Below are 26679 nucleotides of genomic sequence, written 5' to 3' on the forward strand. Positions count from 1 at the left end.
TATATACAGTAGTGTGTATCTGTTAATCCCATACTCCTTGTTTATTTCTCCCCCTCTTTTCTTCCACTGGTGACCATAATTTTGTTTTCTGTGTCTGTGAGTCTTTCTGTTTTGTAAGTAAGTTCCGTTGTATTATGTTTTAGATTCCACATATAAGTGATATCATTTATATTTGACTTTCTCTATCTGACTTACTTCCCTTAGTCTGATCATCTCTAGGTCCACCCAGTGTGGCGCAAGTGGCAATATTTCACTCTTTTTTATGGCTGAGTGATATTCCACTGTTTGTGTATGTACGTTTGTTGTTATTTACTTGCTAAGTCACATCCAATTCTTTTGCGACCCCATGGACTATAGCCCACCAGGCTCCTCTGTCCTTGGGATTTTCTAGGCAAGAATATTGGGAGTGGGTTGCCATTTCCTTCTCTAGGTGATCTTCCTGACCCAGGGATCAAATGTGCATCTCTTGTGTCTCCTGCATTGGCAGGTGGATTCTTTACTACTGTGCCACCTGGGAAGCTATGAACGTGGGGTCCACATATCTTTTTGAATTAGGGTTTTCATCTTTTCTGGATATATGCCCAGGAGTGGGATTGCTGAATCATATGATAACTCTGTTTTTCATTTTATGAACTTTCATGATGTTTTCCATAGTGGCTGCACCTATTTACATTTCCACCAACAGTGTAGACGGGTTCCCTTTTCTCCACACCCTCTCCAGCATTTATTCTTTGTACACTTTAAGAACTTTTTTATTAGAGAATAGTTGATTTACAGTGTTGTGTTAATCTCGGCTGTACAGCAAAATGAATGTTATATGTATGTCCACTCTTTTTTAGTTTCTTTTCACATATAAGTCATTATAGAGTATTGAGAAGAGTTCACTGTGCTATGCAGTAGGTCCTTACTAGTTACTTATTTTACCCTCCCTCCACCCCTTGCTTTCCCCTGGTACATGTATGACTCTATTTCTGTTTTGCAAATAAGCTTGTTTGTACCATTTTAATTTTTTAAATATATTTTTTTATTTATTTATTTGGCTGTGCCAGGTCTCAGTTGCGGCATTCGGGATCTCCCATCTTCATTGTGGTATGTGGGACCTTTAGTTGCAGCATATGAACTTTTAGTTGCAGAACGTGGGATCATGTTCCTGACCAGGGGTCACACCCAGGCCCCCTGCATTGGGAGAGCAGAGTCTTAACCACCAGGGAAGTCCCTGAACCATTTTTTTAGATTCCACCTACAAGCGATGTCATATGATACTTGTCTCTGTCTGACTTCACTCAGGATGATAATCTCTGTGTCCATCCATGTTGCTGCAAATGGCATTGTTTCGTTCTTTTTATGGCTGAGTAGCATTCCATTGCACATATGTACCACTATTTGTAGACATTTTGATGATGGCCATTCTGACTGGTGTAAGGGGGTACCTCATTGTAGTTCTGATTTGCATTTCTCTAATAATTGGTGATGTTTTGCATCTTTTTATGTGCCTGTTGGCTATCTGTATATCTCTTTTGGAGAAATGTCTGTTTAGGTCTTCTGCTCATTTCTTTTTTCTGTTCATTTTTTGATGGGGTTGTTTTTTGATATTGAGTTGTATGAACTGTTCATATACTTTAGAAATTAAGCCCTTGTCAGTCAATCATGTTATTTGCAAATTTTTTCTCCCACTCCATAAGGTTGTCATTTTGTTTTGTTTAGTTTCATTTACTGTGCAAAAGCTTAAAAGTTTGATTGGGTCCCAGTTGTTTATTTTTGCTTTTATTTTCTTTGGAGACTGATCTGAGAAAATATTGCTACTATTTATGTCAGAGAAGAGGCTTCCCAGGTGGCTTAGTGGTAAAGAATCCGCCTGCATTGCAGAAACTGCAGGTTCAATCCCTGGGTCGGTAAGACCCCTAGAGGAGAGCATGGCAGTCCACTCCAGTATTCTTGCCTGGAGAATTTCGTGGACAGGGAGCCTGGTGGGCTACAGTCCATGGGGTCACAAAGAGTCGGACACAACTGGAGCAATTTAGCACAGCACGGCATGTCAGAGAATGTGTTCCTTATGTTCTAGGAGTTTCATTGTGGCATGTCTTATTTTTAAGTCTTTAGCCCATTTTGAGTTTATTGTGGTGTATGGTGTAAAGGAGTGTTCTAACTTCATTGATTTACATGCATCCAGTGCTTGCTTCTGATGGAGGAAGTCAAAGGAGGCTTCATGGAGGAAGCATTATCTAGGCAAACGATGACATAGCCCAAAAGAAATAGAGAGGACTGAACAAAGCAAAATGGTCAGAACTGGGGGATGCACGTGGGGGAGGGCAGTAGCATGTACTAACGGCAGCTTGTCAGCTTGCGCCCAACACATAGATGTGTGAGGTGTACTGTGATGCGCCATGTGCCCCCAGGTGTGTTTATAAAGCATTGCAGCCCAGCTTCTCCCAGCTAGAATTCCGTGGTGGACATACCTGGAAAGACTGGATGCCCTCAGTTCTTCCTGTACCAAAACCTCATTCTGGAACACAGATAACGGGAAAATCTCACAGAACTTCCTACCTGTGGACCCCTTCTCTTTTTTGTTGGACATGGCCCATGGCATGTGGGATCTAGTTCCCTGACCAAGGATTTAACTCTTGCCCCCCGCATTAGAAACATGGAGTCTTAATCCCATGTTAACCTCCCCACAGGGAGGTCCCTGTGGATCCCTCCTTTAAGGCACCATCCAGCAGCCCCCTTGTACCCTCTTTGTAGCTGGCCCAGTCATCCTCCTAGTTTGTTCACAGAGGGCTCAACTCTTGGAATTTTCCTCCCCTCCTTCGCTTATACCATCAGCATCCCATATCCCCTGGGAGTCCCCAGCCTATGGTCCTTGTCCCCCTCCCCCACCTCAGTTACCCATCCTCCAAGTTATCACCAGTGAGGATGTGACCTTCAGTGTCTCCATTCAGAACATTCCTCTTCTGATTCCACCTCCTGCTCAGCATCCCTGCTGCCACGATTCTTTCCTCCCTGCCTCAAGCTTCTCCCTTCTTGCTCAGCTTGGATCCAGCCCCAGAGCTATAAACAGGCCCTTGACACACTCCTAGAGACCCTTGCCCTCTGAAGCTCTGCCCCTGCATCTTGCTTCACTCCTTTCCCAGCTTCACTAGGTTGCTCCCATGAGCATATTGGTCATTGCCTAACCCACCTCCTTAAATGAGCTTCCCTGGACTTTACATCTCCCTTCAGCTCCAGCTCATCTCTCTGTTCCCTGAGTCTTTGCAAAACATCACCAGCATTGTCCACACTTGCCCTCTCCCCTTTACCTTGCCTCATTCCTTTTGCCCTTTGTAGTTGAGCTCCCATCCCACTATTCCAGTAAAACCCTTGTGTCCAGGTGGCCAAGCCCTCGGGGCCTCCAAGTTCCCTAGCTCCAGAGCCATCAGCTGTCTTCAATACCTCCTTCCTTCCCTCCTGGGTCCTTGGGCCCCTCGCTCGCTCAGGGTCTCTCCCACCCCACCAGCCACATCCCCTCTCCAATCCCCATTTTGCACTCTGCTGGTTTCCTCACTGTACTCATCTCTTCTTTGTCTTCCTGAGTTTACTATAAATTCCACAAAATTAGGGACTGGGCCTCCCTCTGAAGGGTCCCAGTGTTCAGCCAGTCCTGGACACATAGTAGAGGTCTGACTACACCCTGGAATGATACACAGGCTGGTGGGGCCACCCACTGTCACCCTGCCTCCTATCCTGAATGTCATTCCTGGGTGTACATGTAGGTCCTTCAGTTTTCCAGCTCCCGAGGGCAGGACAGAGGGGACCCGTCTCCTCTCCCCACTCTCTCCAGGGGCCAGGCAGCTCCCACCAGCTCTGGCCTCCACTGAGGCATCTTCAGAATTCCAAGCCCGTCTCTGGAATGCCGGGCCTGTCTGGAGAATGCCAAGGCTGGGGCACAGGTGGGGAGGCTGTGGAGTGGCTGGGCGGAGCACGACAGCTGCTGACATTCTGGCGGGAGCCTAGGCACTGTGGCAGCTGTCCCTCTGGTAAGCAACACTGCTGACACCTCGCTTCCCTGTGGTCCCCCATCTCCCGGAGGCCAGTCTCACCATTCTGTCCGTAGCTCTGGCCCGGGTACCCCCAGGCAGCTGCGAGACACCAGGCCCCATGCCTCCACTCCCTGACGGGGAGTGAAAGTGGGTGCTGGAGTCATGAGGCTCACAGGAACTGGGAGTCCTTCCCATCAGGACCTGTTCATCAGAGTCCTCGGCCGGGAGCCAGGTGGTTCTGCTCTCCCCAGACTCACAGGATGACCCTGACAGGCCCCTTACTGAGCCTCCCCGGGCGCCAGGGTCCCTACCTGTCCAGTGAGTGAGGGGAGGTAGAGTAGACGCTATGCCCCTGGGTCCGGGGAGTCAACGTTGCCAGCAGGAAATCCAAGTGAATGGGCAGGTGGACTGGAGCCCTAGGCCCGAGGATCCCCCCCAGTGCCCTGCTGCCCCCAGCCAGACGTGAGAAGGAGCCACGGCTGCTTTGCCAAGTGGAATCCGGGGCCTGGCCCGCTGCTGAGTGACTGCCTCTCTGAGTATAGGACCCTTCAGCTGCCAGCTGGCTGACTAAAGCCATGGCCCCCAGGGGCCTGTGAAACTCAGATTCCTGGGCCACCACAGACTCCAGATGTGGAACTGCTGGAGATAGAGCCTGGGCACCAGCAGTTCTAGAAAGGAGCCAGGTGGGTATGGAGCATGGTGGTCTCTGAGCTGTAGAAGGCGGGGTGCAAGGGTGGTGAGAGCATGGGTTCTGGATCAGGGCAAGAGAGGCCACTGGTGAAGATGGGGAATGAAAGCTGGACACCAGGCCTCCAGGAGCACGGTTTTATTGGCATTTCCTAGGACAGTGCTGAGGGAGGTAGTCATGGAGGGCCCATTGTCAAGGACACACCCAAGTTCACATCCTGGGGACCCTGGCCCTCTGCCTGCAGTCCCGGGGCCCAGCTGGAGTTGGAAGGTGGCACAGGCAGCTCTGGGTGAAGGTTGGTGTCTACTCCACCCCCTTCATGAACTCCAGGAACTCTGCGGAGAGATGGACAGGCATAGGTCAGATGTGGGGCCTTGGCAGGGCGTGGGCAGGGGGATTCAGATGGACCCACTCACCATCGTAGTCAATGCGGCCATCGTTGTTTTTGTCACCGTCCTTCATGAGCTCCTCAATGTCGTCCTCTGTGATGGTCTCACCTGTAGCCTGAAGCATTATCTTCAGCTCCTCCAGGTCAATGTAGCCGTCAGCATTTCTGCCAGTTGGGTGAGAGGGGCCTCAGAGCCCATTTTAGGGGCAGGGGGAGGGGGAGAAACAGCCCTGCTCATGACCCTGGGAAGCAGGGGAGAGCCACTGGGAGATGGGGCATCCTGTTCCCTCATTTTGTGCAGAACGGGAGATGGAGGCCCAAGGTCACAAAACTGACGCCTTTGCCCAGCTCTGCCAGGGTCAGGGGCGGAGGTCCAGGCTCACACACTCACTTGTCAAACATGCGGAAGAGGTCTGACAGCTCCTCCTCAGACTTTCCTTTGCTGTCATCCTTCATGCACCGAACCATCATGACCAAGAACTCATCGAAGTCCACTGTGCCGCTGCCTGGGGGAGAGGGCAGCACAACCATTAAAGGGCGGAGGTCAGAGTGGCTGGCACTGCCCTGGACACTGACCCCAGTGGCGTTCTCACTGAATCCTCCCAGGGACTCTGTGAAGCGAGTGTGATTATTGTGCCCATTGCATAGATGACATGGTTGAGGATCAGAGAGGCTAAACAGCTCCTTTAAGGGCACAGAGTAATAAGTGGCAGGGCCAGGGTTCAAATCCCCCCAGAGCTGGGGGCCTAGGGAGGGGCAAAAGGGCTCACCGTCCTCGTCCACCTCGTCAATCATCTCCTGCAGCTCCTCAGGGGTGGGGTTCTGCCCCAGCATCCTCATCACCTTGCCCAGCTCCTTGGTGCTGATGCAGCCATCCTCAGCGCCCAGCACGAAGATGTCAAAGGCTGCCTTGAACTCTGTGTCCAGTAGGAGAGGAGAGGAAGCAGAGCAGCATGGCTCAGCCAAGTACCCTGAAGGCCAGACGCCTAGGGCCGCCTGCTAACCTGCCCACTCCCCTATGAGACCTCTGAGGTGACAGGGAGAGGGACCCCAGCCTCGGGCCTGCAGCCTGGGGTCCTCACACTCCCCCAGCTGGGCCCCGCTGTTTCCCCACATGCATGTTGGGGCACTCACCATTTTTCTGCTCTTCTGTCAGCTGCTCTACCTAGAGAAGAAAAGAAGTCTCAGGCTCAGGCCTTAGCTGCTGTCGAGGAAACCAGCCCATTCCACAGGTGGGAAGACTGAAGCCGGGAAGAGGTAGGCCATTCCCAGGTCACAGAGCAGAGGCCTCAGTTCTCCCACCCTGCCCCCAAAGCCCCGAGGTGACCCAGCTCGCCTCACTGAGGCTGGGCTCAGGGCCAGGGTGACAGGTGGGCACCCTCTCCAGGACCAAGGTGACCCCGAGTAACAATAGTCAGTTGACCACTCAGTGCCCTTTTAGCTCCCCTGCTGAAACTCAAGCTGGGTGGCCTGAGGGACAGCTGTCCCTCAGGTTGGGACAATAAAACCACAGCGGGGGTGGGCAAAGCCACCCGCTGTAACCTGACCGGGGTGGCCACTGGGCTATTTTTAATGGGGGACAAAGTTAAACCTGGTGATTGTTCTGGGGACTCTGGCATGCAGGGGGTGGGGCAACGTTATCTGGCCCCTTGGCCTCCTGGTGTCTCAAGAGCCAAAATTAGTCCCTGGCCCGCCAGGCCTTGTATGGGCACGGGGTGGAGGGCTGTCCCCTCCCCCAGCTCCACAGACTCCTGCAGAAAAGACAGGGGCACCCCCCAGAGCCAGCTGTAGCCCTCCCTGCCCAGGAGGGGGGCCATATTTCCTGGAGCTGAGGTAGGGGTTCCCTTGCAGACAGCTGTCTGTGTCAGATGTCCTTGTCTCCGTGGTGGACGGAGGTCAGCAACACCCCCACTCCCAGGATGGAATAGCATCTGAAGCCCCTCAGTGGCCCCTGCAGGGACTTGGGGTGACCAAGAAAAGGTGACCACCCTCTAGCCCTTCCCCCTAGCTGAGCCACTGAGCCCTGAGCCTGCCAGGCTGAACAGAGGCTGGGGCCCTAGTTCTCTTATTCCCTCTAGTCCCTCTGTGCCTTCCTCAAGCTTCAAAGCCCTCTGCAGCCCCCTCCTCACAACCCCTGTCCCACCCTCCAGAGCATCTTCAGCCAGCCAAGGGGCTGGTGGGGAATTGGATGTGTGAGAAGCAGAATGTGAGGGGCAGAAATGTGGAGAGGGAAACGGCGACAGAGCCTCAGAAGGAGAGCTTGGGAGGAACAAAGAGACAGAGACTAGGAAAGAGACTAGAGGCACAAATGCAGAGAGGTGTGGCCCAGAGACAGTGACACAGACTTCAGACGTTTGGAGACAGGGCTGGACATGATGCTATAGCTTTGATGTCCACCTCCACCAACCCTGACAGTTCCCCCTAGATCCTAAACTCTTCACCTCTTATACACTCTGGAATGCCAGACCAACCGGCCCCTTGAAGGTCTGGGCTGAAAGTACGTGGCCCCTCTCCTGGGTCCCCACCACCTCCTTGGGGTGGTCTTGACCCTGAGCCCCCAGTGGGTACGCCCACCCCAGCCCCGCCCAGCCCCTCTTACCGCAGCCTTGTAGATGTCATCCATACTGGCGGCTCACAGGGCAGGCTGCTGGGGTTGCCAGCGGCCCTCGGCTTAAATAGCCCAGCCCCGCTGCATTCCCGACCCAGCCCACCCCTGCCTGCAGTCCTCTACTCCCTCCCCCTGGCCCTGGTGATCTCACACTGGCCTGAGTCCCTGTGGCCTCTGCCCAGGGCAAGGAGCAGATGAAGGGCTACAAGGACCAGGGCTCTTTCCCTCTGCCCCCCATTCCCCCAGGAGACTCTCTGGAAACATTTTAGGAATGAATGAAAACATGAGTCCAGGACAGGCAGGAGCTGCAATGTAGTGGGCCCCAGGCCAGGCCCTCAGGCCAGCAACTCAACTCCTATCCTACTAAGGAGGTGGCTGAGGCTCCTGGAGGGGTGGTTACTTGCTCAGGTCTGGCTGACTTGGCAGCTCCTGACTTAAGCTAAACCCCTCTGGGCTTCCCTGGTGGCTCAGATGGTAAAGCATCTGCCTGCAATGCGGGAGACCCGGGTTCGATTCCTGGGTCAGAAAGATTCCCTGGAGAAGGAGATGGCAACCCACTCCAGTACTCTTGCCTGGAAAATCCCATGGACGGAGGAGCCTGGTAGGCTAGGTCCATGGGGTCGGAAAGACTCAGACATGACTGACTTCACGTTCCTGCAGCAGTATGCAAGAAGAAGCTGGGAGTGTAGGACCCTGCCAAGAGAAGCCTCGAATGCCAAGCTAGGATTATGGTGCTGTGGGACTGATGGAGAAGGACGGCACTGACCTACCTCAGGAGAGTGCGGTCTGGAGCCCTTCTGCCAAGGGTGCCAGAGGAGGGGTTCCCCAGACCTGTCATCTCCTCAGGGAGAAAAGTACTAGGTCTGGGCTGAACTGCATTCTACCAGTCAACAAATACACCAACAGATGCCTCATCTGTGTAAGACTCTCCGTCGCCAGTTGGGTTACTACCGCTCTTCTGGACCTGGGTTAGGGCTCCTTCTCTGTGCCCATGCTTCCCCTTTCCAGCACTGTAGTTCCTGAGTCCAGGGCCAATCTGTCACCCCCTCATTTTGAGCTCTGGTAGGATACCATCTGGGGGTGTTGTGCCAGATGGCCAGCACATATCCTTTCCACCTAACCCCTCCATGTCCTTCAGGCAGCTGGTTTTGAGTGGCTCAGTCGTGCCTGACTCTTTGTGACCTCATGGACTGTAGCCTGCCAGGTTCCTCTGTCCATGGGACTTTTTCCAGGCAAGAATATTGGAGTGGGTTGTCATTTCCTCCTCGAGGGGATCTTCCTGACCCAGGGATGGAACCCGCGCCTCCTGTTTGGCAGGAGGATTCTTTACCGCTGACCCATCTGGGAAGTCACAGAGCCTACACCAGCTTCCCTGCCTTGCCTGCCAGCCACTGCATGGATTAACCCACTCAGTTCTCTAGAAAGTCCATTTGACAGAGATCGCTGAGTCTTGCAGAGGTTAAGAACTAGCCCAGAGTTACTCTGTCCTTTTCGGACTCCAGGTACAAATCAGATCTTCCTTCTTCTTCAACCCACTCGGGTCCTCCAGGGAATGAGACCAAGAGCTAGGTGAGATGTAATTACTGTCTCTTTTGCGGAGAGGGAAACTAAGGTCAGGCGTGGCAGTGACTCGCTTCGAGCAGCACGGAAGGTGCAGGGCCATCCCTTCCGAGTGCCAAAACCCAGAACAATTCCCGCCCGAGCCTCAGTTTCTCTCGAGCTGCAAGGCGCGCGGCGGGCGGGGCCCCTCGGGTACCGATTACGCAATCGAACAGTCCCAGGCGGCCTGCGCACGCGCGCCGCGGACCGCAGCTGTCAATTACGTGCGCGGGGCGGAGTGGGGCGGGGGCGCGAGAAGGCGGCGGGGCCAACATGGCTGCACTGCTCGCGCCGGGGGCGGGGGGCGGCGGGGGCCAGGGGGCGGTGGGACGCTGACCCCGCCCCCTACTGCTGCAAGTCTGCGCCGGGCGGCGGCGGCGGCGACCGAGCCCGGAACATGGCGGCGGCGGCGCGCAGCTTCGGGCCCGAGAGGGAGGCCGAGCCGGCCAAGGAGGCGCGCGTCGTGGGCTCTGAGCTCGTGGACACGTATACGGTGTGCTGGGGGCCCGGGCTCCCGAATTGGAGGTGGCGACAGGAACCCGGAGTCTTGAGTCGGGGGCGGGAGTTTGGGGTGGGCTTCTTGGCCCCGCAGCTGGGGAGGAGGGTGTCGGGGCGCTGCGACTTTGAGGAGGGGGCCTGGGATGGCAGAATCTGGGGAACGGGCCCTTGGGCTTCGCAGGTCTGGAAAAAGGGTGTTGGGGTGGGGCGCAGAAAGGGGGCTTAGAAAGGGTATGCGTTTAGAAAAGGAGGCTAGGGATAGGAAGGATCAAGGGATAAAGGAGGCCTGCAGAGGAGAGGGGTCAGGTTGAGGCGGAGGCTCCTCTGGAGGGGCGCCGGCCTGGGAGGACGTGACAGGGGGTCCCGGAGAAGGGAATTAGGAAAGGGGGTCTTCGGATGGTATCAGCGGAAAGGGTCAGGGCTCTGCAAGCCGTGAAGAAAAAGAGGGGGCGGGGCCTTGATCTGGGGGCCCTTGGGGTTGCAGTTGACACTTGCTCTAAAGTGAAGGGGGCATCTGGGGGCCTTGGCGCTCAGGCAGAGGCAAGAATGCAGGAGGGTGGAGCCCAGACCCCGGGAATTGAGGGGGTGGCTCAGGGCTGAGAGAGAGTCCAAGAGCCCGGAAACTTAGGGGTCTTCATGGCTTTGGACTGTGGGGTGAGCAAGAGCAGCACACTGCCCACGCACACTTCAAGGCTGTGGCGGAGATGCAGGATAGAAAAGGGGAGAAGTTGCAGGCTGTGATGAAGTAGGAGGCCCTCCTGGGTCTGGGTGGGCTTGGGCGCCCATGGGCCTGGTAGGCTGCCTAGCAGGGACTGGCCCCAAGGTAGGGGGGCCCTGAGCACCTCTCAGCCTCCTGTCCTTTGTTCTGGGATTATGGTGAGTTGGGGAAGGGGGCTTGGCTCTGCCTTCACCCCACCTCCTTGGCCCTCATCCTAACCCTCCTGAGGATCATTTTTCTGGCTCTTTCTCCTTTCCTGGGCAGGAGGAGGGGGAGGGAAATGGTCAGGCTGTGGAGGGGCTCCTACGGATCCTGGAGCAACAGGCCTGCTCCTCAATGGAGGCTTCAGTTGAGTTGATTATTTTCTCCTCCCCCTTCCCTGCGTGCTGCAGAGAGGGGCAGGATGCAAGGACCATGGGGCCTAATCCAGGTGAGGGCTTAGCTCTGGTTAGCCATCACGCATGCACTGCATCCACCTGGAGGGTTAGCTCCAAAAAGCTCTCCTAGTCCACAGGGCTGAGGCCCTCCTCTGAATGGGTGTTGGGAAGGTGGTGATTTTGTGTCCTTTCGTCCGGGTATGCTGAGTTGAATAGTTATCAATACCTACCTTTGACTGATCACTTACTACGCATCAGGCCCTTTACAAAGCATTTTGCATACATTACCTTTGATTCTTAATCCTCCCAGATTTTAAGATGGGAACTGAGGCTCAGAGAACTTAAGGCTGCCAGTTACTTACATAAGCTGACATACATACATAAACTATAGCCAGGAATGGCAGAACCAGATTTTGAACACAGGTCTTCCTGGCGCGTTCCCTTCTGTTAGGGCTTAATTATCACTGCCCTCCTCTCAGCTTCTAAGTGCCTTGACTCCTGGCTGTTTTCAGCTCCTGAACCAGCTGAAAGCGTTGGAAAAGGACTTGCTTCTAGGATATAGTCAGGGCTCCTGAGAAAGAACTGAAGCGGAAAAGCTGATCCTGCCAAACCTGACCCTGTTTTGCCTCAGAAGGAAAGCCTTTCTTGCAGCTCAGGTTGGATTGGACTTTGAATTACATGGAGGCTGGAGTTGAAAAACTAAAGAGATTACTTGATATGATAGCTGCCTTTTTTGTTTCTCACTGTTGGATAGGGGTCAGACTTATCCCGTATGCCTGCCAGATCCAGTGCTAGGGCCATGGAGGAGGCTAAAAGGGGGCCCCTGCCTCTCAGCAAGGGTCAGGTACAGAGGCTGGTGGGCCAGAGCAACTTAACTTTGGCCTGGGGGGTTTGGGTGTACTGCAGCTATTGCTGAGGGTAGGGTGGGACTTTCCTTATTGCTGGCTAGGCAAGGGCTGTTTACCCTCTTAGGTTTACATCATCCAGATCACTGATGGCAGCCATGAGTGGACAGTCAAGCACCGCTACAGTGATTTCCACGACCTACATGAAAAGGTAATTGAGAATTGGGATCCTGTGTTTCGGGGCTTTGGGGGCTTTTAGGCCAAGTTCCCATTGTGTCACGGGTTGGTACTAGGGCAAAACTGGTTTATTAATGTAAATGGCAAAACAAACAAACAAACAAACAAACCTGGGAGTTCAACCCTTGCATGAGACAGTGTGCAAGGAGTGTATTTGAACTTCAGTTTTAAGATTGACAGTTGTAGCTAGGATATGAGATGCTAGGATAGTTGCCAGGGGAGGGAGCAGGCTTCAGCTTGTTCCACCTGAGTATACCTATTCCGGAACCTGTGCTTTCGTATCTGGCTGTAATTCTTTTTTTGCATTTGGAGAGAACTGCCTTTCTCTGGGTCATTTGTAGCGTGAAAATTGTGTGGTTTGGAGAAGATGGTGACTTCAGGGGCTTTGAGGTATTACTTTCCTAAATGTCTCCAAAGTCTTTTGGTGGAACTCATTGTCTAGAATTGTATTGGTGTTTCGAGTGCTAATTAAACTTGAGGCCAAACCCAGGTGCACTAGTTGGATCACTAATCGTGGTACTCCTGCCACGATGAGCTTCGTAGCAAGCACCTGCCCCTCAGCTGCTTACCTGGGCCTCTCACAGTTACAGAACCTCTTGGTCTGTGGTTGACACGCTTATGTTTTCTTACAGCTTGTTGCGGAGAAGAAGATTGATAGAAGTCTGCTTCCGCCCAAAAAGATAATTGGGAAAAACTCCAGAAGCTTGGTGGAAAAGAGAGAGAAGGATCTAGAAACTTATCTCCAGACACTCCTGGCCACCTTCCCTGATGTGGCCCCCAGGGTGCTGGCCCACTTCTTGCATTTCCACTTTTACGTAAGTTCCTCTTGGGTTTTCTCCTTCGCCTGCAAGCCTACAGCCGCCAGAGCTCCAGGTAGCAAGCCTTGTAGACTTCAACTTTGAGAGGTAGGCTGGAGTTGGAGTCTGAGGTTGGAAGATGGAGGAGCATCCTGGCGGGCTGGGGTTCAGACTGAGCGTGTTCATAAACAGATTTGCCTTAAATCAGGCTGACCAGCTCTGGCCACAGAGAGGTCTTCCTCCACCACAAGCCGTTTTGTTTGGCAAAAACGTCCTGTGGGTGTTTGAGCAAGGTTTCCATCCAAGTGGATGGGGTTAGATTAGAAACAGCTGACACCTGGCATCGACTGTTGTTGAGTTGTTGGTTCCCAGCTCAAAACTAATTAAGGGATCCATCTGTTTTGGCAGAATATTGCCATCTTAGGGCATCGTCAGAGTCCAAGGTGCTGAGTGAGGGTAGATGGCGTCCTCCAATGGGAATGTACGTCTCAGGGCAGTTCTGCACTCCCTTCTGGATGGAGGAACAACGGTCATGGGCTGCTGGTGACAGTATGAGTTGTCACACTTCAAGGAGGGAAGTTGGGTGCAGCGTGAAACCAAAACGTTAAACAACCCAGTAATTTCATTTCTGAGAATTTATTCTAAGGGACAAGACTAGGCTACTGAGAAAAGGATATAGGTGTAAAGGTAGTCATTCCAGGATTATAATAAGATACTGAAGACAGTCAAAAGCCCCATAGGAGGTGACTTAAAAAACAAAAACATTAAAGGGAGCTAGCATGGAATTGGATATTATGCTTCTGGAAAAATGATGATGTGTCTGTGGATTTGTTGATGTAGGAAAAGAAATATATTACTAGATGAAGAGCAGGGTAGAAAATGGTATTAGGGTATGGTCCTGTTTTTATTTTAAAAAGTTTGTATGAATATATTTGGGAAAATTCTAGAAGGTTATACATCAAAGTATTACAAGGAGTTGTTTTTAGGTAGTAGATTTTTGCATAATTTACATTTAATTATTTTCCTTTTGTGTGATGAAGATAGGGAAAAAAAACAAAAACAACCCACTCCATTTTCAGGCTTGCCTTTTAGGAAGAGACCTTTGGGTTGTGGTCTTAAAAGGCCAAACTTGTTTAAAAAATAATTGTCTTGAGATATTTTCAGAGTGAGACAGCTGAACCTTTCTTGAAGTGTTAGATAGAACCTGGAAATTTGGTGATGGCACTAGCAGTGGGCCACTCAGCGTGGAGGAGCCCTGTGGAAAAAAAGAGTGGCATTTATAGATGGGAGCTATATATGTGTGTCTATCTTTGGATTTTGTTTGGCGTGTACCGGTAATATATGTGGTTAGCAGTAGTTTTCCTGTTGTAGACTTTTTTTTTTTTTTGCATTTTCTTTCCTTATGTGAAAAAGAAAAGTCCATTCCTTATGTGAATCTTTCAGAAAACTGGTTAGTGTTTTAAGAAACGCTGTACTTTAAGAAAGCTTTGATTAGCTATTTAAGTTTAAAGTATAATTCATTGCTTAAGACCTGGGCCTTTGAGGCCGTCTCCTGGCTGCCTCTGAGCATGGAAAGGCGTGGACTGCTTTTTGTTTTTTAAATAATTTATATGTTAATTATTATTATTTTGGTTGCGCTGGGTCTTCGTTGCTCTGTGCCGGCTTTTCTCTAGCTGTGGCAAGTGGGGGCTACTCTTGGCTGTGGTGCACGGACTTCTCACTGCGGTGGCCTCTCTCGTCGCGGAGCACAGGTTCTCGGTGCGCGGGCTTCAGTGGTTGCAACACGCAGGCTCCGGAGTTGCAGCTCTCAGGCTCTAGAGCATAGGCTCAGTAGGGTGTGGGCTGCCATTCCCTTTTCCAGGGGATCTTCCTGACCCAGAGATCGGGCGTGGTTGCTTCACGCCTTGTGGAATCTTCCCAGGCCAGGAATCGAACCCACGTCCCCTGCATTGGCAGGCAGATTCGAGTCCACTGGGCCACCAGAGACATCCTGGGCTGCTTTGGAGATAGGTTTGCCTGAGGTGGGCCTGGGCCTGCCCTCCACCTGTGGTGGTTCTGGTTTGAGGCGTGTTCTACTGCTTGGAGCAGTTTGAACATATTTGAAATAATTATTATCAGAAGGGCCCCTTGGTTATATAAATCCAGAGTTCTAAAAAAGTGATGATCCATCATTAAACTAAATCAAGGTTGCTTCGCTGTGGCCCTGTTGACGTGTTGGACCAGACGATTGGTGTGGGGGCTGCTCTATGCAGTGTTGGGCAGCGTCTCTGACCTCTGCCCACTGGATGCCAGTCTGCCCCCCCATCTGCCATGTTGTCACTACCAGCAGTGTCTCACACATTGCCAGATACTGCCTGAGGGGCAAATTGCACCTGAGTGGGAATCACTGTATTAGATCTTCAAATGAATTTGGACAGACAGGGCCCAAAAGATTTGCCAGCTTTTTTACAGACTGGGAGCCCTAGGGAAGGTTTCTGGTAACCTTCGCCCCATCGGTGTCCTCTCTGAATTTACTCCCAGTGTAGTCCACCTCTCGTGGGGCTGACACTGGACAGGGTGGAGCCAGGGAACCCTATTTGGCTGAGGTGTGGATTTTTTTTTTTTTTTGGTATATAATTCACATACAAAATTCACTCTTATAGAGTGTACAAGTCTGTGGTTTTTAGTATATTAACAAAATTGTGCATCTGTCACTACTGTCTTAATTCCAGGACATTTATCACCCAGGAAGGAACTGTGTACCCATCAGCAGTCACTAATATGCTTTCATAATATATGGGTTTGCATATTCTGAACATTTCATTGCAATATGTGACCTTTTGTGACTGCTTTCACTTAGCATAGTATTTTCAAGGTCCATTCATATTGTAAGCAAAAGTAAATACTTCAGTTCTTTTATGGTCAAGTACTATTAGATTGTTAAGAAATACCATATATTGTCCATGTATGAGTTAATGGCCTGATAAGTTTAGCTTGCTTCCAGTTTTTGGCTTTTATTAAATAAGGCTGCTGAGAACATTCATATGTTTTTGTGTAGACCCGTACTTTCTTCCCAGATGGCTCAGTAGTAAAGAAACCACCTGCCAATGCAGGCAAGGCAGGTTCAGGCTCTGGGTCAGGAAGGTGCCCTGGAGAAGGGACTGGCAGTATTGTTGCCTGGGTAATCTCACGGACAGAGGAGCCTGGCTCCATGGGATCACAAAAAGAGTCAGACGCAACTTAGCAACTAAAGGATAGCAACAACATACTTTGTGTTGGGTATATATTAGGAGTGCAATTGCTGGATTCTGTGATAACTCTGTTTATGAGGAACAGCCAAATTTTCTTTTGTAGCGGCTGCACCATTTTATTGAGTTGGCCAGAAAGTTGGCCAGCCCAATGCATTCTTGCCAGCAATGTGTAGGCTCTTTATGTTTCCCTGTCTTTGCCCACACTTGGTACTGTTCACTTCTACTGTAACCATCCTCATGGGTGTACCGTGGTGTCTTGTGGTTTCAATTTTCATTTGGCTAATGGAGAAGGAAATGGCAACCCACTCTAGTATTCTTGCCTGGAGAATCCCATAGACAGAGAAGCCTGGTGGGCTACAGTCTATGGGGTCGCAGAGTCAGACATGGCTGAGCGCCTTCACTTACTTACTTAATGACTAATAATGTTGAGCTTCTTTTCACGTGCTTGTTGGTTATTTGTATATCTTCTTTAGGTAAAGTTATTGAAATCTTTTGCATTTCAAAAAATTAGGTTGTTTTTGTTGTTGAGTTGTAGTTCTTTGTATACTCTGGATATTTAAACCCTTATTAGAAATTTGATGTGCAAATATTTTCTCTCATTGTGTGAGTTGTTTTCATTTTCCTGATTGTATTCTTTGAAACACAAGTTTTCAATTTTGATGAAGTTTACCCATTTTTCCCCTCCAGTCACTTGTGTTTTTGGTATCGTAGCTAAGAAACCATTGCCTAATCCAAGATAACAAAGATTTACAACTATGTTTTTCTTCTAAGAGTTTTACAGGTTTAGCTCTTGTATTTAGGACTTTAACCATTTTGAATGGATTTTTGTATATGGTGTGAGGTTGAGGCCACCACTTTGGGGCGGGCTGTCTGACAGGCAGGCAGAGCCAAGTTTGTCTCCCAGCCCTGCTGCTTCCTGACATTTTATTCAAAGGCAGTCATGGAACCTCTGTGTGTCTCAGTTCCTCTTGTGAGTTGGAAGGGGATGATCCTGCACCCTTGGGAATTGCAGGAGACTGCAGTGAAGGTGAAGAGCCCAGAAGAGGTCTGGGCTTATGGCGGGGGCTCTCTGGGTCCCAGCCAGTGCCAGCTATTCTAGTTAGGAAATGCATTCACTTCTTGTCAAAGGTGGCATTTATATTATTTTGTTATCTTGAAACCAGTTGGACAGAACAAAAACACTTTCTGAAATTTGAAACCAGAGTAGGATAGAACCATTACCATCCTAAAGGTAGCTTTTGGTCGTTTGTTTTAGTTGCAAAATACAGGCTGTAAATGACAGCAGACATCCTTGTGGCTTACTTATAGTCTTGGAGCTCTCTTCAGCCAAAGTTTAGGCTTGAATCTCTCAATGGGGAATTTTTATGCACACAGTGTTTCTGACTTCTGCTGGTGTGCCTCATATAGGCATGAAATAAGTTATCAAGGACTCCGACCCCTCTGTGTGTGTGTGTGTGTGTGTGTGTGTGTAAACCACACAGTGATGTGTAATTGAGTCACTCGTTAATGCCCCACTGACACACACAAACTGTGCTCAAGCCTATGCCAAGCAGGAGCATTGGACTGGCCTGGGGTTATTCATTGAGTAGGGTCTGTGCTGCAGGGGGTTCACAGACCTGCATGTACTGACATGCTGTCGGAGCCGCAGCCTAATAGTCCATGGTGCATTTGTGTGCATAGCTCACTTGGTAAAGAATCTGCCTACAGTGCAGGAGACCCCAGTTCGATTCCTGGGTCGGGAAGATCCACTGGAGAAGGCATAGGCTACCCACTCCAGTATTCTTGGGCTTCCCCTGTGACTCAGCTGTTAAAGACTCTGCCTGCAATGCGGGAGATCTGGGTTCAATCCATGGATTGGGAAGATCCCCTGGAGAAGGGAAAGGCTACCCACTCCAGTATTCTGGCCTGGAGAATTCCATGAACTATATAGTCCATGGGGTCGCAAAGAGTTGGATACAACTGAGCAGCTTGAACACAACTGAGCAAGTTGGACCCAAGTGAGCAACTTGCATTACAAGGGTGCTGCTCAGGGGTGCAAACCAGCACGTGACCCTGGCAGGTGGCTGATTGATTGGAATGTAACATGTTTGGAAGTGGGTGTTACAGCTTTTAAACCCCCTTTTTTTTTTTAATTGAAAAATTTTTTGAAGTATAAAGAATGTCTTCTAAAATTTTCATTTATTTATTTTTGGCTGTGCTGGATTTTGATTGCTACAGGCAGACTTTCTCTACTTCTGGCAAGTGGGGGCTACTCTTCATTGTGGGGCATAGGCTTCTCATGGCGGGCTTCTCTCGTTGCAAAGCATGGGGTCTAGGGCGCACAGGCTTCTGTAGTTGCGGTTCTTGGGCCTGGAGCACAGGCTGAATAGTTGTGGTGCGTGGCCTTAGTTTCTCCTTGGCATGCAGCAGCATCCCCGACCAGGGATCAAACCCATGTCTCCTGCATCGGCAGGTGGATTCTTTACCGCTGAGCCACCAGAGAAGCTCCCTGCTATTTGGTTTTTTTTTGTTTTTTAGGGTATTTCGGTTCAGAAATCTGTGGATCCCTGAAGCATTTCAAGTCCCTTCAGCTGGATTGGGTGGAGTGTGTTTGGGTGGGGGAGTACCCGTTGGCAGAGGTACCTCTGGGCAGAATCTGCAGGAGCTTTAACTGGGACCCATCAATGCCCCCATTTCCTCCTAGCAGGAGGGAGGCCCAACCTTGGCCACAAGGCCACAGTTGAACCAGAGCACTCTGAGGAGGCAGACAAAATGCTTTTCTGAAAAGACCTATGCTGTGGATTTTGGGACTGAGGCCTTTCTTTGTTTCCCCTTTGATTAAGAGTATCTCGAGGTGAAGATCGGCCAAGGCAACTGAGTAGATAGTGCTGTCTGGTATAGCTGCAGGGAGTGTTTCCGGAGCCCAAGGGGAGGGGCGGAAGAAATTGTCTACTTTTTAGATTGCTCAGAAGTAGAAACATGCTCTTTGTTTAGCATGAGTCCTTGGCCCTCGACATCTCCCAACTTTCTGTGTCTTCCGGAAATTCCAGCCCTATCTCCTCAGCTGGGAGCTGCCCAAAGAAATGTAACTTTGAGAATAAGTGTTGTTTGTACTAAGCGTGGGCTGGGGGCCCTTTTCCCATGTGAGACCTAGTGTCCCTGCTGGGACTGGAGAGGCTGGGGAGCTGCTCCTGGGGACTGGAGGTGGGTGCGGATCGAAGCCGCTTGGGAGCCTGTGTCAAGGCTGTCCAGGCGATGGGCGATGCTGACTGCACGCCAGGTGGGGAAGTGCTGATCGGGAGACAGGACTTGGTTCTCAGAGTGTAGGTAGAGAAACGAGTTTCTGGGTCATTCCACGGTCTTCCTGATCTTCTGTTCTTCATAGCAGCCAAGGAAGTAACTGCCCAGCAATTGAATTGTTGCAGGAGACTGAAGTTGAACTTCTGAGTGAACTGATGGCTTGTCCTCTCACTCACTGGAGCCTCTCTGGCTCAGAGCCTGCTGTATCCTTCTGGTGGCCCTTTTACATTTGACCCTGTGTCTTGCCAGACTCTGAGCCCCCTATCAGTGGAGCTGCGTTTGCTCATTTCTCTCCCTTTGGCTTTTTGTTCATTTGTGAGAATAAGGGGGAATTAGTGTCATACAAGCTGAATTTCAAGCAGATGAAATAAGCACATTTTTAAAATAACAGCTATCTTAGAGTACTAAAAGGAGAAATTAGGGGAGTGTTTTTATAATTTTAAAACACTTAGTTGGGAAGGAGGTCCCAGAAGTCATAAAGGAAAAGAATCACAGGTTAAAAAAAATATAAGCTTGACAAACCTCTCTCTGTCAGGAGAACCGGTGTGAACACACAGACAAAGAAAAGATACTTAGATATTTGCAGCATATAAGCAACCATTAGGGTATCCTTTATGTGTAAAAGGTAAGCAAGAAACGAACAATAGAAAAACTGGAGAAGGACACTCTGTTTCTTGCAGCCTGGTGCCTTTCAGGTTCTGTACACACACTAATTGTACGTCCTCCTGGCAGAGGTGTTCTTGTAAGTTACAAAGGTGATTGTGCAGTTTCCATCTGGACCTGTTTACAAAAGTCCTGTTGGCTGCCATCTGTCAATTAGGTACTGTTCTTACCTGCAGGATGTGGGGTTGCAAGCTCTGGGGCTCTGGCAACCCCATGGTTACACCCCCGAAATGCTGAGGCAGTCAGCTGTGTACTAAGAGGCTTCACGGCTAAGCACTTGAAAGTGTGGCTTTGGCAGTTCCTTGCCATGTAACATTGAGGGTCGCAGCATGTCTCCACCTCAATTTGCTTACCTGTGAAATAGGATTCAAAATAAGAGCCTCCTGGTCTAGGGCGTCAGGAGGATTGAGTGAGCTTCTTGGTGGGGAGCCCTTAGGCCATTGCCTGGTGTGAATTGAGACCCAGCACATGAGCTGGTACTGTGACTGAAGGTCATCCTTCTTGTGCTGCCTTTACCCCATCACCCTAAAAGGGAATCCTTTCCTGCCTCTTTCTCATGACCCTGGCCTCTGGTGCTGTCACCAGCCTTGGAGGGATGGCACAGGAAGAGAGCCAGTGCTCACTCTTTCCTCAGATACCTGTGGGACATGAATGTCAGTAAAAATGATCACTCCCAGGCAGGGCTGGCTCTGGGAGGCCTGTTTTTTCCCCACCAGGGTAGTGGGAACCTCTTTTCCAGAGGAAGCAGGATTATCTGTCTGCCATGCCTCTCTTAGTAATCTCCCAAGGCCAGTTTTGGGAGCTGTTGACTTCCCAGCCAGCGCCTGACATGGCCAGGCTTTGCGGTCTCCTGGGCCTGGAGTTCTCAGCCCGTGCTGAGTGGCCTTGGAGCTGATATCCACGTAATTGGAAGTACTGTTTCCCTTTCTGAGCTGCTTGATTCACTTTAGATTTACTCTCTCCGTTTTGTTTTACTTCTGGAGAGCTGGCTTTGCAGCAGTGGAGGGAGTAGATGGCAGGAAAGGTGCAAGTCCCAGTGGTGGGGAGCAGGGGAATATCCTGACTGGATTTTGTTTTCTCTTCAGGAGATTAATGGCATCACTGCAGCACTGGCTGAGGAACTCTTTGAAAAAGGTATATGGCCAGGGGTCCTTGAAATACTGGATGCACCTTGGCTAGCCCTGTCAGGCAGCCAAGGGCCCGGAACTCCCATCACTTGGCTCTGTGCCAAGTGAGTTCTAGCCAGGACCCACCTCCCCAGGGTTCCCCAAATCCCTGGACCTGGTCCACAGGCAGGCCTATGCACCTGTCTGCTCTGCAAGTCTGAGGAGCTGTGTTCTTCACCTTAGGACCCCTGGGCCCCTGTCTTCAGGGGCTCTACTCTCAGGCTCAGGTTGTATTCCAGGGCCTTCTGATGGAGTTCTGGAAGGTGGGTGGCATGCTGCCCTCTTGCACCGGGTTTGTTCTTACCTAAAAGGGTTCAGATGGCACCCAAGGCGGCTTGGGGTCATGACCCTGCCTCAGAACACAGTAACAGTAGCTAAGATGTTCTGAGTGCTTGTGGTCCAGACTTCTGTTTGTATCTTACTGCTCCCCCGAAAGAGGGCCAGATAAGGACATTGAGGGTGAGAGGCCCAGTTACCTGTGTGAGGGTACGTGGCTGGAAAGCTGGAAAGGAGGACCAAACACCAGTCTGTCTGGCTCAGAATCCCCTCCGCTCTCAGGCCCTGTACTGCGCTGGCACCTTAGGTCTCACCTAACCTTAAGGCAAGTCTACGTCTTAGAGGTTACAGCACAGGCCCATGGCCCTAAGTGTGCGTGCATTGGCTTTCTCCTGGCCCAGGGCCTCAGGTTTTTAACTCAGTCTCACCTTGCAGAGGCTCCCCAGTGCAAATTCCTGTGGCCCTTCCCTCCTTTGTAATCACGTGTCCTGGGTTGCCCTGAGCTGTCAGCCCAGGAGGGAGGCCGCTTCTGCATGCTCAGGAGGGTCCTTATTTCGTCCTGACTCGGTGTGCGTAACGGGTGCCGGCCCAGTGCTTGTTCACTGTTGGCCGGGTGGGCAGGTACCCTGGCCGCACAGCGGGGCTGGGACCCAGTGCTCACCCCTTGGGCTGTGGCTGTTGCAGGAGAACAGCTCCTGGGGGCTGGCGAGGTCTTCGCCATCGGACCCCTGCAGCTCTACGCAGTCACTGAGCAACTGCAGCAAGGGAAGCCCACGTGCGCCAGCGGGGATGCCAAGACTGACCTGGGGCACATCCTGGACTTCACCTGTCGCCTTAAGTACCTTAAGGTAAAGCTGTGGGAATTGCTGGTCATGGGGAATTGCTCAGTCGTGGGCACGCAGCTCATGACTTGGGTGTGTGTGGTGGGGCAGGGGAGTGTGTGGGGTGTGTTTGTGTGTGTGTGTATACCCCGCAGGCCCTGAGGAAAAGAAGGTGACGTTTGGTGATCTAGGCACTGTGCTTCCGGCTCTGAGCACTAGGGGGCAGTCATAGTCCAGTGACCCCCCTGCTTTGAACCTTGGCTTTAGCCTGCTTTGTTGATCATGAAGTGCTGAGTGGGAGTCCTTGCCCAGACTGCCTCTCACAGCCTGGCAAAGCTTGGAGCAGGGTTTGGCAGTTGCTGCAACACTGCTCGGTGAACATGGATGGGAAGTGCTGGTTGCAGCAGCATCCCTAATTCACACCATTTATTTGGCTGTAGGTTTCTGGCACAGAAGGACCTTTTGGGACCAGCAACATTCAGGAGCAGCTCCTGCCTTTTGATCTGTCCATATTCAAGTCTCTTCATCAGGTGGAGGTAAGGCCCGGGGCCCCTGGAGTGCAGGCGGGACTGTGCCCTCTGCAGGATGGGCTGATTTCTGACCGTTCTGTCCGTGGCTAGGGAGTGTTCCTGAGGTTGAGCGTCTGGATTTAATCGTAAGGCACTGCTGCTTTTGTGTCTGTCAGTTGGTGGCAGATTCCATTTAGGGAAGTCAGGCGCTGCGGAGGCAGAGAGAGGGGAGCTTCTGCTGCTCTTGGCTGGTCTGCAAGTGCCCACCCCGCAGCATTGGGCAGGTTGGAGCACCGGCGCCCAGCTCCTCCTGGGCTTCTTCATTGCTCGAGGTGAAGTGCTCGGAAGTCATCCTGTGGGTCACACAGAGCCAATTCCATGTCTGCATCTCCCAGGGCAGGTCAGCAGAGGGGGTGCAGGATTCTCTGCTTTCTGCCGTGCCTGCACCTAACAGGAAATACTTCGCATTACTCACTTCGGAACTCCTGGGTTCACAGTGCCAATTTTGTTACCTTTTTTTTCTTTTTTAATAAGAAGGGGACTCAGTAGAGAATAGTTAAAAATGCTTTAACTCAGCGAGTTCTCGTGCATGGCTTTTGTGTGCAGCCCTGTTCCCCATGTCTAATGTTCATTACTTGATGAAATCTTCTCAACAGCCACATGAAGTGGGCACTTATATTCCCATTTTACAGTTGAGGAGACTGAGGCTTAGGGGGGTAAGGAAGTTTGGCCAGGATCACACAGTTAAAAAGGGGAATCTAATGTCTTGAGTTCAGCAGAGTCTGACTCTGCAACGTGCTTGGCTTGTCTCAGGAGGTCCCTTGATGACCCTTCCTTCGATGGGCATCTGGGCCTCGACCAACACAGGCAAGTGGGGCTGGGAAGTGAGAGGAGTGCCTGGCTGGGCAGACTGCGGCTCTGCCAGGCGGGGTCTGTGGGTATGTGGCGTGGCACTCAGGTGGCTTGAGGGAGGTGGTTTGGCTTGTACCCCTCCTTGCCCCTGCAAGGCTGCCGAGGCCGGTGGAGTGGGGCAGGTGATGTTGCAGAGGCCCCAGGCTCTCCCTGGCTCTCACTTTGTGTCCAGCCACCAAGCCCCAAGCAACTGTTCAGAGAAAAGAGTTTGTCTCATTGTCTCACAGGCTACTTCAGAACATGTCTAGTTAGCACTAAAAGCTGGCGAAAGTAGAGACTTGGGGTTTGAGTCACCGCCTGCCTTGAAGAATTCGGGGTCACTGATGGTTGTGCTCCTTTTGTGTGTGGGTGGTGAACATCTACTTCACGGGACTTCTGTTGGAGTGACAATGCCCTTCTGAGACACAGCTGTTCTTGTTCCAGATAAGTCACTGTGATGCCAGGCGCATCCGGGGGCTGGTTGCATCCAAGCCCACCTTGGCCACGATGAGCGTCCGTTTCTCGGCAACCTCCATGAAGGTAAGCGCCACCTTTTACCTTCCTGGGTGCCGTCTGAGGGGCAGGGCCCTGCACTGTGGTGGCCTCACTGCAAATCATGCAAAATCTACTGCCATCTGTCAGGAGTCAGAAGCCAGACTTTGCCCTGGGCAGCTGCATGCTCATGTGGGACCTCCCAGTGCTTGACAGTCCCTGGGATACTTCAGGCTACATTGTCATCCCAAATCAACACTGTTAAATCAGAGATTTTAAGAGCAGGATAATCCCCACCTCCCAGAAAAAGGTCACTGGTTTTTAATAAATTTTCAGCAGCAGGAGTGTCAGAACATTCATTAGATGAATTGATGGAAATGTTTTCTAACTATGAAAAGCCCTGGCTTAGCGCTCATTTGTATCTTGTTCTCAGGGAACTTGAATAGGCAGGCGAGGTTGTGTGTGCTGGGTCCTGTTGTTTATACGTGAGTGACACAGACTCACAAACCAAGTGTGTAAGAGGTTTTTTTCCCCTCTCTCTGTACATTTTTATGGTTTGCATCTTAGTAATGACTTGACTTCCAGGTGGCGCTAGTGGTAAAGAACCCACCTGCTAATGCAGGAGATGTAAGAGATTCTGGTTTGATCCGTGGGTTAAGAAGATCCCCTGGAGAAGGAAATGGCAACCCACTCCAGTATTCATGCCTGGAGAATCCCATGGACAGAGGAGCCCGGCAGGCTACAGTCCATGGGGTCGCCAAGAGGTGGACGCGACTGAAATGACTTAGCACTTAGCAGACTCAGTAATCTTAAAGTTCTTCTAGAAAGAAGCATAGTGTTACTTTTAGAACTTAGAATCTGATGAAGATTTAGGTTTGATGGAAAGTCTTTCTTTTGAGGCTTCCGGCTGAAAAGAGGTGGCTTGTTTCAGGCAGTTTTGCCCCCTCTGAGAGATACTCCCTGCTTCCCTGCTCAGGGAGCCCAGAGTGATCCATTGAGAGAGGAGAAGTTTTATCAAAGGGCATCAGAAGCTGAATCGAGGAGACCTGCCCTCTTCCCAGTAGATGGTGCCCCCTGCTGCTCCCCTGTCTCAGCCCTGCTAGATTTTACCCTGTGAAATAATGGTTAAAAGGCCTATTGTCAGCCACGGGGGCCACAGTGCCAGCTTGTAAAGCATGGTTGCCTGGAAACACAGCAAATTCTGACCTTCAGCCTCCAAGATTTAAGCCAGAAAAGGCATCACTGTATAACGAGGCTCTTGTGAGCTGGAAAAGCGTTTGCTCCTGCAGCAGGGCCAGAACATATTCCAAGTGGCCGTTATGTTTCTAAGCTCTTCAGTTATTTCACAATCGTTTCGAGGCATATGAACCAAAGCCCTGTTTTAATGCAAGTTCACTTCCACATGCTAAATATGCTCCAGCCCTTCCTGAAATTTTGCAATGATTGTGTTCCCAGTGAGTGTTGCATGAGGGCTACCCTGGGGGTGCTCACCAGATGTTCTCCCACAGGAAGTCCTCGTCCCCGAAGCCTCGGAGTTTGATGAGTGGGAGCCAGCAGGCGCAGCCCTGGAGGGCCCCGTGACTGCCGTTATCCCCACATGGCAGGCGCTGACCGCTTTGGACTTGAGTCACAACAGCATCTCCGAGATCGATGAGTCTGTGGTATGCCCTCCACAGCCTGACCAGACCCTGGGGTTGGGTGTTTAACCTGACTTTTACCAAAAGGACCACTGAAGACCTGTATGCGGTGCTCTGTGCGTTGCCTGCAGTTCTTAAGTTAATTTCAAAATGAGATTATTTAAAAGTTATTTAAAATCTTAGGGCTTCCCTGGTGGCTCAATGGTAAGGAATCCGCCTGCCAATGCAGGAGACACTGGTTCAATCCTTGGTCCAGGAAGATCCCACATGCCAAGGACCAGCTAAGCCCACGCACCACAGCTATTGAGCCTGTGCTCTAGAGCCCCATGAGCCACAGCTCCCGAGCCCATGTGCGGCAACTACTGAAGCCTGTGTGCCCTAGAGCCTGTGTTCCACAACAAGAGAAGTCACCACAGTGAGAAGCCCGAGCACCGCCACTGTGGAGAGCAGCCCCCACTCACTGCAACTAGAGAAAAGCCTGGGTAGCAGTGAAGACCCAGCACAGCCAAAAATAAATAAATTTCTTTCTTTCTTTTTTTTTAAAGGAGTGCTTAGAACAAAATGAAGAGTATTAATTGTATGTGCATTTGATAGCATAGACACAGTAAGTGGTGAGATTTATTCCCAAGAAGAGGAGCAGAAAAGTTAGTCCATAGGTTCCAGGGAGATTCCTGGTAGTTCAGCGGTTAAGACTTCATGTTTCCACTGTAGCGGGGACAGGTTTGATCCCTGATCAGAGAACTAAGATCCAGTGTGCCTCACAGTGCACCCAGAAAAAAAAAAGGTTTCAGATGTTCCCCTGTAAGAGTGACATCCAGATGGTACTTGGGCAGAAGGAGTGTGGTTCCTGTGTTTGTCTCTCGATGGGGATAGGTAGAGTTGAAGACGGGCACACCTCCTTGTGTCTGCAGCCTTGCTGTTTATCACTTTTACAAGCCAAGTGTTCT

General features: G+C 51.0%; 2 protein-coding genes across 3 annotated transcripts in view; one reads left to right on the top strand and one right to left on the bottom strand.

The window, feature by feature from the left end:
* Positions 1 to 4824: 4824 nt before the first annotated feature.
* Positions 4825 to 7821, bottom strand: TNNC1 (troponin C1, slow skeletal and cardiac type). Its single transcript, XM_043442842.1, has 6 exons — positions 7689 to 7821; positions 6224 to 6254; positions 5860 to 6006; positions 5481 to 5595; positions 5118 to 5254; positions 4825 to 5036 (listed from the first exon to the last, which is right to left on the bottom strand). Exons 1-6 carry the CDS (start codon positions 7710 to 7712, stop codon positions 5005 to 5007), a joined length of 486 nt encoding a protein of 161 aa, XP_043298777.1. The 5' UTR covers positions 7713 to 7821; the 3' UTR covers positions 4825 to 5004.
* A 1626-nt stretch (positions 7822 to 9447) lies between these two features.
* The window catches only part of NISCH (nischarin), a 63759-nt gene continuing 46527 nt past the window's right edge, over positions 9448 to 26679 (top strand). The window contains exons 1-8 of one of the 2 annotated variants that reach the window (XM_043442525.1): positions 9448 to 9789; positions 11862 to 11945; positions 12604 to 12786; positions 21026 to 21074; positions 22067 to 22230; positions 22644 to 22739; positions 24048 to 24143; positions 25604 to 25756. In XM_043442525.1, the coding sequence (XP_043298460.1) occupies positions 9694 to 9789; positions 11862 to 11945; positions 12604 to 12786; positions 21026 to 21074; positions 22067 to 22230; positions 22644 to 22739; positions 24048 to 24143; positions 25604 to 25756 (921 nt within the window). In that variant the 5' untranslated portion in view covers positions 9448 to 9693. The remainder of the gene's footprint in view (positions 9790 to 11861; positions 11946 to 12603; positions 12787 to 21025; positions 21075 to 22066; positions 22231 to 22643; positions 22740 to 24047; positions 24144 to 25603; positions 25757 to 26679) is intronic. The other variant, XM_043442524.1, reaches the window with a different exon arrangement.

This window comes from Cervus canadensis, chromosome 22 (genome assembly GCF_019320065.1).
Source record: "Cervus canadensis isolate Bull #8, Minnesota chromosome 22, ASM1932006v1, whole genome shotgun sequence".
Classification (NCBI taxonomy): Eukaryota; Metazoa; Chordata; class Mammalia; order Artiodactyla; family Cervidae; genus Cervus; species Cervus canadensis.

Coding starts and splice junctions, on each gene's coding strand:
- TNNC1 (XM_043442842.1), bottom strand. CDS start 7,712: ATGGATGACATCTACAAGGCTGCG. Junction 6,007..6,223: donor GACAGAAGAGCAGAAAAATG/GTGAGTGCCCCA, acceptor TACTGGACACAG/AGTTCAAGGCAGCCTTTGAC. Junction 5,037..5,117: donor TGGCCGCATTGACTACGATG/GTGAGTGGGTCC, acceptor ATCTCTCCGCAG/AGTTCCTGGAGTTCATGAAG.